The sequence below is a fragment of the Vulpes lagopus genome, chromosome 14 (assembly GCF_018345385.1).
Source record: "Vulpes lagopus strain Blue_001 chromosome 14, ASM1834538v1, whole genome shotgun sequence".
Lineage (NCBI taxonomy): Eukaryota > Metazoa > Chordata > Mammalia > Carnivora > Canidae > Vulpes > Vulpes lagopus.
The window spans coordinates 30,057,878-30,066,770 of record NC_054837.1 but is presented as its reverse complement, the minus strand read 5'-3'; the positions used below and the strand labels follow the sequence as shown (position 1 = coordinate 30,066,770).

Genomic DNA, 8,893 nt, shown 5'->3' with positions numbered 1-8,893 from the left:
CTTAGAATCTGAGATAGTTTCTCTTTCTCCAGCAGCTGCTGAGGAAGTTTCCAGCCAAATTTGTAGCCTGCGGTGGGGACACGCGCTAGACTGGGCTGCGCCAGCCTTGTCTGGTCCTCGCCTCTGGGAGGGTCGGGGAGGCACTGGGGGGGGGGGGGGGTGGAGATAGACCGAGGGGCTTCTCGGGGCTTCCAGCTAAAGGTTTGCTCACTGAGGACGTCGTGTCAAATCAGGCTAACGTTCCTTTGGATGAGTGAGTGCAGTCAACTCCTGCCAATTTTCACTGGTTTGTATTGGGTGGAGCCAATCATCTGCTTTAACGTCCTTTCTGAAGCTGTTTTCCCTTACAAATGAGAACCAGACACCGGCTCCTCCATTCTCCCCTTCATGGAGTTGACAAAGCCCTGACGACCCCACGCACGCCTCCCAACCGGCCTGGAGGGCCTGGGGGGCGGCGGGGCCCCATCCCCTCCTTCGGGAAAGCCAGGCCCAGGGAGTGGGACTCAGGCTACCCACCCTCTTCTGCCCTGACCAGCACAGTCTGTTCCACAGATGTTGGTGACCGCGGGGGAAGGGGGCGCGCGGAGAGCAGGGCGCAAAGGCCTGCCTGGCCGAGCCGCTCAGGCTCAGGGCTGCCCCCCGGGAAGTGCGTGCCCGCAGCCTGTCAGGCGCCCCCACGGAAGGCTGGGTGTAGCCGGTCAGTGCGGACCAGCTAGGAGGCCGGGTCGGCAGCGCCCAGCCTGGACTTGGGCCGGTCTTAACTGCGGGGACTCCATGTCACTCCTCCCTTCCCAAAGCAGTGTGGCTTCTGAGCAGCCTGGGGGAGCAGGGACAAGAACCCCGGGGGAGGGGGGCTCAGCTGTGAGTGGAGCATCCGGGCATCCGTCCCAAACCCCCCAGGAGACGGGCCAGGGCGCTTCCTGGCAGCAGCTCTAGCAAGCTCCTCCGTGGCTCCAACGGCTCTGACACCTGCAGAAACTAAGTGATCCCCACCCCGTGGGGCAGGTCCTGGCCCCAGAGAAAGGAACAGCCCGGGCGTGGCCCCTCACCGGAGGGCAGCAGTCCAAGTGAGTTTTATTGCCAATCTGACTCTTCCAACAAGGAAATACTAAAGGCAAAGCAAAAGAGCCGGCTCCCTGCTGCTCTGCAGACCTTGGCAGGGACCAGACCGCCTCACCTGGGGCAGAGGCAGAGTTCGCAGAGCCTATGCTGCTGGTCCCTCCCTCCCTCCCCACAACCACTCCCCCGAGTTGGGGTGGGGGCTCAAGAAACACCCAGTCTCGCAAATCCTCCAAGTGGGGTCCAGGAGGCCAAGGGTGGGGCAAGGTTGTGGCTAGGCTGCCAGGTGGCCCCCTTCCTGTGGGGCACAAGATGCCCTCAGCCTGGCATCTTGTGGGGTGGCTGCCATCTGGAGGGTGGCAGGCAGACATCCTAGTTCCCCGGGAGGCCTTCAGGAGGGAGGAGAGGGTGGAGGGGGGGTGGGGGGAGGGCGACCAGAACACGCAGAACGGGGTGGGGGGGTCCTCCAGGGCAGGAGCAGTGAGCAGGGGCACGAACACGGGGAAACAGGAGGGTCAGCACAGATGTCAGCAGGAGTGGTGGCGGCACAGCACCAGTGCCCATGGGGTGGGGGTCTCGGCCACCACATCTGCCCTGCCTGGCAGCAGTGCTGGGCCTGCCTCTCTCCACACTAAGGTCACACCCTCTGCTCCCATCACTCAGGCCTTAGAGGGAGGCCCAAGGAGAATGGGCAGTAGCCCTAGGCTGCTCTGGAGCAGTCGTCTTTGCCTGAGTCCATCCGAGGCCCGTCTCCGAGGCTACAAATAGGTGACATCTTGCCTACGTCCCTGGCAGCCAGCATGGACCCGCTCTCCATTATTAACCTCAGACCTTGAGTTCAAAAGGCAGGGGAGGCCCTGCTCAAACACCCTCTCTGGTGGCCCTGCTTCCCAGGGTGAATACAATACAGACTCATGAAGGAAAGCTCTAACTCAGAATATGACAAATGTTCCATAGATTTCCTGAAGATCTGTGGCTCAGGCCTGCTCGGTCCTGGCTGCTCTGGGTGCCTGTTGCAGATAGACTCACGTCCGGGAGAACCATCCCTATCTCTGATCCTTTGGGTTCAGCAAGGGCTGGGGCCGGGGACGCTGGGCCTGGCCGTGGGGCAGGGGACCACAGCCCTTGGAGGCTTCTCAGCCAAGTTGGGGCAGCCACACGAGGCCCAGGCCTGCCCACTAGCCTCCCCACTGGACCCCTCGGGAGCCTAGTAGTTCACGAGTTGAGCTGGGTAGACGCCATCCTTCTTGTCGAGCTGCAAGAGTCAAAGGAAGGGGCTCAGTGGACATGGCCAGGCCCCAGACACCCTAGCCACCCTCGGTCCCCTGCATCTCTCCCTTGGGCAAGCCTCCCACCCGCCCCATGCTGCTGGGGCGGCATTTCTGCTCCCGTCAGAGTTTTCTAACTTTCCCCACTTTCCCAAGGCCCTGTGCCCTGCAGACCAGGGAGCAGCGACAGAGACGTTACCCCCAGGGCCCCTCCCTGCCCCAGTGCTGACGCCTGGCACCTGGTGGTCCTGCCGGGGAGCCATACTGGGCTTCTGGGCCAGGGGTGGCTTCTTGGAGGACCCGCTGCGGGCGGCAGCACTGGGTCGGCCCGGATCCTCCTCACTGGGTGTCCCCACGGCACCAGCCAGCACGTAGTGCTGCTTCCGAAGCTCTCCCAGCCGCACACGCTCAGCCTCCAGTGTCTTCTCCAGTTCCAGGACACGGACCTGCAGCCCCGCATGCCCACTCAGGGTAGCCTCACGGCCTGTCCTCCCCACCCGCCCGGAGCTCAGTCCCCAAAGAGGAACAGGCACGCACCTGGGTCTCCATCTCCTGCTTCTTCAGCTTGATGAGGGACAGGCCAGAGAAGTCCATGGTGTCTGCAGCCAGAGCAGGCAGGGGGTGAGTGTCTGTGCCCACACCCACGCCCACGCCCACCCAGCTGTTACCAGGACCCACACTCACCTCTTTCTTCAATCTGCTCCTGGCCTGACTTGGTAGAGGCCACCACATTGGCAGCCATCTCGTTGACGGTGCGGGAGCACTCCTGGAGGCGGCTCAGGTGGGGGCTGCGCTTGTCCGCCTTCACCTGGGGGCATGTGGGGGCAGGTCAGGCTCACCCCCCCTCATCATGCGCACTTCCTGGCACAGCCCAGAGTCGAGGCCGAGGCTAGAGGCCACCACGCACAGAGCTTCACCTTGGAGGCGGCCACAAGCTGGGCTGTGCTGGCTGCGATCTCGTGGGAGCAGACGATGAGCTCTTCGTACTTGCCCATGTGGAGCACCACCCTGTCCGCTGACTCCCTGCAGACAGAGCCGGGCAGGGCCTGGGTCTCCAAGCCACCACCACACTCCCTCCCCGAGACCCCGAGCACCACACACCCTGCTGCCCCCCCACCTGGGGCGACATACACCAGCTGTGAGGCTCCCCAGCCAACAGCCTTGGAGGCAGAGATGAGGCCTTCAGTCCACCGAGAGTTCTTGGCATAAAACTCCTGCTGCGTGGCTGCCCCCTAGTGGCGACAGGAAGGCAGGGAAGGGTGGACCAGTCAGTGATGTCACGGGGCAAGGGATCCCCACAGGGGCCCCTCTGTCACCTCAGCCACGAGGGGACATCCGTGGGCCATGGGGGAGATGCAGGTGTGACTCCTGGGCACATTGTGTGCATTCTGGGGAGGGGGGTCCTCATCACTTCACACTCCGGGAAGCCCATACCCAAAGGAGCCTGGAGGTCAGCTGAAGCCACTGGGGATGGGGGATCCTGGATCGTGGTCTGGGATGAGGAGGGCTCTGAGGTCACGCCCATTTCAGGAATCTGGCCCTTGCTGGCCCAGCCTCGTGGCCTGACAGGAAGGGCCCCGCTCACTCAGCTCACTCACCCTGCCGCTCTCCACAATTTCCTTCTGCAGGCTGGTGGATGTTGTCACCAAGAGCCGGATGGCCTGCCAAGACCAAGGCACAGGTCATTCTCGGGGCGGCTTTCCCAGGCACATCATCCATCCTGGGATCCCAGCCAGCCACTCACCTTCATCAGGTCTGTGCAGGAATTGAGGATCCTGAGGGGGAGAAGCAGCAGGTGTAGGTGATGAGACAGAAAAGATTCTACAGGGTGACCCCAGGGAGTGTGACCTCTGAACAACTACCAGGCCTGACACAAGTGCTCAGCAGGGTGGGCCCATGGGGCAGGGTGTGCTCTGATTGTTTCCAGTCCCCTCTGGAGAGCTGAGCAAGCAGGACAGAACACCCTGGATTCTGGGGGGGACGGGGGTGGAGGGGCATGAGGCTCACCTTTCATTCACCTCCAGCTTCACCCCGGAGCTGGCATGGCGAGCCTGGTTCATCATGTCCTACACCCAGTGACAGAGCTGTGAGCAGGCTAGGAGGGGGGCAGTGTGGGAGGAAGGGGGATGCGGTGCTGGGCCAGCCCCACACCCCCCAAACAACCACCCAGCTGGGGAGGGAGAGGAGGAAGAGGCTGGAGGGAGACAGGGCAGGGGGTGCAGGGGGCGGCTCTAGGCAGAAAAGCCAGCTGTGACCTGCAGAGGCCACCGGCCCATGCACAGAAGGGGTGCAGAGGTGGCCACAGCCTACATTTGGCCCAGCCCAGCCCCCAGTCGTCACCTCAATCCTCCTCACAGCATCTTCAATGGCAGCGGATGTGGCCGCCATCTCCTTGTCCACCATGGCCCCAAGCTCCTCCTGACGCACATCCAGGCTCTTGGGCTTCAGCTCCTGGGGAAGAGGGCATGTAGGAGTCAGACGGGTGGACTCCTGAAGGAGTCTGGGAGAGGCTAGAGCAGCAGCATGCTGGGGGGCGGTGCTCTGTCCCTGCCCAGTGTCCTCCAGCTGCCAGCTCTGCACAAGAGCACCTGTTCAGCCCAAACTAAAAGGAGGTGCAGAGAAATTGGGGACCCAAGCCTCACCCCAGGATCATCACCCCTCCAGACACCAGCCCATGTTCAGTGCCATGGCTGCACACCTCACCTGGGCCAGCTGAAGGATGCTTTGTAGGGGGTTCCCCACCAGGCTGGGCTGGGCCAGGGGCAGAGTCTGCTGCTCCTGCAGGAGACCCAGGAGCTCCAGAGCCCGGGCCCCACACTCCCGGCACGTGTCCATCAGGCCTGGGGAGAGAGCACTGTCAGGGGGCCAGGTACCTGGGAGCCCTGGAAGAAGGCCGCGCACTGGGTCTGACACAAGGACCCTGGGTCCCCTGTGGGCACCGTGAGTAAAGCCTGGCGCACACTTACGGTCAGCATGGTCGGTGGGGGCCAGGTGGGAGGTGGCGCTGCCATTAATAATGGTGTCTGCAGCCAGGTAGGAGAACTGGGTCAGGGCTGCCACCAGCACAGAGCTATCTGTGTGGAAAGGAGAGACAAACCCTATGCCACTGCCACGCAGCAAGGCCCAGACTGGGGCCTACAGCAGGCTGCTTGTGTCCTCTGCCCAGAAAGCCCAATGGGTGCCACAGCTCCAGTTTATGGAGAAGAGGCAGGCTCGGAGGGGCCACAGTCAAGTGGCTAGACCGCAGCCAAGTAGGGAACAAAGCTATGTCTGAGTGACCCCAGGTTCACAGAGCGGGCAGGACTGGGCTCCCAGTGGGTGTGGATGGGGGCACGGCTCAGAGAAACTCCACAGTGGCAGGAGGCAGCCATGGCCAGCAGACTGGGCACCCCCGGCCGGGGCCTCTGCCCTGCCTGCCTGGGTCCCTCCAGTCTCCCCACCGCCCCACTTACCTGACCTGGAGTTCAGGTACTGGGCATGGCCCTTCTCCAGGGCACTCACAGCGTCCAGAGCTGCCTGTGCCCTGCTCACCAGGTAGTCTGCAAGCACGGGGAGAAGTGGTGAGGGGTGGAGCCTGCCAGGGGCCCCAGAGCCCTAATGCCACTTCTCTTAGGGTGGGCTGCGCACCCATCCAGGCAACGAAGGAAAGGCAAGGCCCCAATGGCCTGAGTGCCCGCCCTGCAGCCTCACCTGGGGAGCTGGTGCAGCGCAGGTGCAGGGGGTCGTCGAGCTTGGCCACAGCGTCCTGCAGGATGCGCTCGGCCTCGGTGGCAGTGCCCTGCAGCACTGCAAACTGCTCGTCCAGGAGCCTCCGCTGCAGCTCCTCCTCCTGACACTCCTGGTGGGAGAGGAGAGGCAGCTTAGAGACCCGCAGTGGCCGGCTGGGACCCTCACTGTGTGTGTGTGGGGGGCTGAGGGGAGCTGCCACTTGACCCCAGAGCTTGGGCTGCTCCTCGGGAGCAGAGGAGACAGCTCAGCAATAAAAAGACAGACACCCCAGTTAAAAAGTAGGCAAAGGATCTGAACAAACCTTTCTCCCCAAGATACACAAAAGACAACGAACACACAAAAGATATCCAACATCCTTAACCCGTAGGGAAATGCAAGGCAAAATCACAATAAGCTACCACCTCACACCCGCGAGGGTGGCTAAAAGGAAAACCACTGACAACATGTGCTGTCAAGGATATAGGGAGGTAGGAAACCGCATCCACTCCTGGCGGGAATGAAAACGGCACAGCACTTGGTCCTGGCGGCATCAACAGCCAAAAGGTAGAAAGAAGCCAAATGCTCCTTAACAATGAACAGATAAACAGAATTCGGCCTGTCCACGTGATGGAATATTACTGAGCCGTGGCACACGGAGGAACCTTGTAAACACTGCTCAGTGGGAGACGCCAGTCCTATCGTGCGGGCCCATCTATGAGCAATGTCTGGCATAGGTCAATCCAGAGAGAGTAGGTGAGAGCATGCCAGGGGCCGGGACTGATGGCAGCAGGTGGGGATTAGCTGCTTAGCAGGTAGTTTCCTTTCAGAGTGGTAAAATGTTCCAGAAATACAGTGTGGACACGCTGGGACCCGCGCCCTCACCCGCTGAGTGGGCTCAGGGGACGCTGTTACCTTGTCTGCCAGCTGCCCCTGTAGCTCAGCCCTCTCCTGGGAGCTGCGCTGCTGCTCGCGGCTCAGCGCCTCCTCCTTCTCCTGCACCAGGCCCTGGGCCACCAGGAGGTCCGCCTCCCGCTGCTGCACAGCACTGCTCAGCGCAGCCTTCTCTGCACTCAGCGCATCCAGCCTCGAGCTCAGCTCCAACCCGCTCTGTGAACGCCCGGGACGTGAGTAGGGCTTCCGGAGACCTCACCCGCCCCTCGCCCCCACCCGAATGTACAGACAATTCCTGAGAGCCATGTTGTCATCATTCTCCCCTTAGACTGAGAACTTGCTGATAGTCTGGGCCCGTTTCCTGTGTCCCCCTTGTGCTGAGTCAGAGCTGCACCCCAGGACTGCTCTGATTCAACCTAGGGGCATCTGGGCATGGCCATGTTCACAGGAAGGAGGACCCTAACTCCTGTCCTGCTGGCTCCTGGGAGGCCACCCCACCATGACAGCCATACCTGCTCAGTGCGGGTCAGGGCCTCCTGTGTGCGCACCAGCTCTCCCGCCTTGGCCTCCAGCTCCTTCTTGAGCTTCTCTAGCAGGTCACTCTGCTCCTCCAGCTGGGACAGGACAGGGTGTCACGGCGGGGAGGGGCGGGGAGCAGTGGGGCAGGGTGAGGGTCAGGGGAAGGGACGCCACAGCTGTGGCCACACCTTCATCTCCGACTCCCGTTTCACTTGCTCCATCTGGAAGGCCAGCTGCTGCTTCACCCGTGCCACCTCCTCCTGGCTCTGCTGTGTCACTGTCAGCTGCTTGGCTGTGTCTGCGTTCTGCACAGGTAGGGTACAGACTCTTGCTCCACCACCGCCGCCGGGGCCTGCGGTCCTCCAGCCAACCGTGCTCAGCACTGGCTGCCACGGCTGTGCCCCCACCTACCTTCCTGAGCAGCTCGGCGTGTGTGCTGATGAGCTCACTGTGTTTCTCCTTGAGCTTCTGGTAGCGCGCCTCGGTGGCACTGGCCTTCTCTGCAGAGGACAGGTGAGGCGGTGGACCCAGGCGCCCACCCACTGGCCGCCCCGCACCCCTGCACCCCTGCACTCTGTGTTGCTCACGCACTCTCGGCCTCCTCGCGCAGGCCCTGGTTCCGCTCGCCCTCCCGCTGGGCGGCCTGCAGCTGGGCCAACTCATGCCGAAGCTGCTCATTGTCCACCAGTGCCTTCTGCTTCTGCTTCCGCTGCTCCTCCAGCTCGGCCTCTAGCGTGTTCACCTGGCCCTTTAGCTGGGAGACGTAGCGCTGGGCCTGCTCAGCAGAGGGACAGCATCATGGAGGCCCTGCCCACCAGTGGGGGAGCGGGGGGTACCACACAGCCTGGCCCCACGTCTTTACCTCCAATCTGATCTTCTCTAGCTCTGCCCGGAGTGCCTCCACCTCTCTCTTCAGGGTCTCAATCTGCACATCCCTGGGGACAAATGGCCTTCAAGCTGGGTCCTGACAACAGAGCACCCACCGCAGGCAGCACCCGGGGCCCTCACCTATCATCCTTCAAGGAGCCATTGGGGGGTCCAAATGTCTGCTCGAAGAGGTCAGCCACCACCTGCCACACAAGCATGGTGACCCACTGCCATTACCCCCAGGCCAAGGGAGGGGGCACAGAGGGAGGCCCAGTTGCCCAACACCTAATGGGAAGAGGGGGGGCCTCACCACTGGCTCCCCAGCCGGGGGCCCCGTGCTGATCTCAATGAGATTTTCCGGCTCCTCATCCTCGGGGGCCTCCTCCGGGATCACCACCACAGGCTTGATGTGCTCAGCTAGAGCCGAGGCTCGCAGGAAGTTGGGAGGTCCCTGGGGGTTGGGGGGGTGCAATGTGTGGGAACTGCCTGTGGCGCCTGGAAGAAGCCCCCCTCAGCCATCCCCAGAGTCCATGTGGGGACCCCCCAGGGTTCTCTGAATGCCCAGAGAGGGAACAAGGATA

General features: G+C 62.5%; 1 protein-coding gene across 1 annotated transcript in view; it reads right to left on the bottom strand.

Moving 5' to 3' along the window:
* Positions 1 to 1,057: 1,057 nt before the first annotated feature.
* Positions 1,058 to 8,893, bottom strand: part of HIP1R (huntingtin interacting protein 1 related) — a 28,136-nt gene continuing 20,300 nt past the window's right edge. Inside the window, exons 11-32 of the mRNA XM_041728658.1 lie at positions 8,623 to 8,763; positions 8,454 to 8,515; positions 8,308 to 8,380; positions 8,037 to 8,220; positions 7,857 to 7,945; positions 7,634 to 7,750; positions 7,439 to 7,540; positions 6,948 to 7,142; positions 6,018 to 6,165; positions 5,780 to 5,866; positions 5,294 to 5,401; positions 5,031 to 5,167; positions 4,668 to 4,778; positions 4,335 to 4,393; positions 4,072 to 4,102; positions 3,926 to 3,988; positions 3,459 to 3,559; positions 3,245 to 3,350; positions 3,012 to 3,135; positions 2,865 to 2,926; positions 2,567 to 2,773; positions 1,058 to 2,314 (exon numbers count right to left, since the gene is read on the bottom strand). Of these exons, the coding sequence (XP_041584592.1) occupies positions 2,267 to 2,314; positions 2,567 to 2,773; positions 2,865 to 2,926; positions 3,012 to 3,135; positions 3,245 to 3,350; positions 3,459 to 3,559; positions 3,926 to 3,988; positions 4,072 to 4,102; positions 4,335 to 4,393; positions 4,668 to 4,778; positions 5,031 to 5,167; positions 5,294 to 5,401; positions 5,780 to 5,866; positions 6,018 to 6,165; positions 6,948 to 7,142; positions 7,439 to 7,540; positions 7,634 to 7,750; positions 7,857 to 7,945; positions 8,037 to 8,220; positions 8,308 to 8,380; positions 8,454 to 8,515; positions 8,623 to 8,763 (2,355 nt within the window). The 3' untranslated portion in view covers positions 1,058 to 2,266. The remainder of the gene's footprint in view (positions 2,315 to 2,566; positions 2,774 to 2,864; positions 2,927 to 3,011; positions 3,136 to 3,244; positions 3,351 to 3,458; positions 3,560 to 3,925; positions 3,989 to 4,071; positions 4,103 to 4,334; positions 4,394 to 4,667; positions 4,779 to 5,030; positions 5,168 to 5,293; positions 5,402 to 5,779; positions 5,867 to 6,017; positions 6,166 to 6,947; positions 7,143 to 7,438; positions 7,541 to 7,633; positions 7,751 to 7,856; positions 7,946 to 8,036; positions 8,221 to 8,307; positions 8,381 to 8,453; positions 8,516 to 8,622; positions 8,764 to 8,893) is intronic.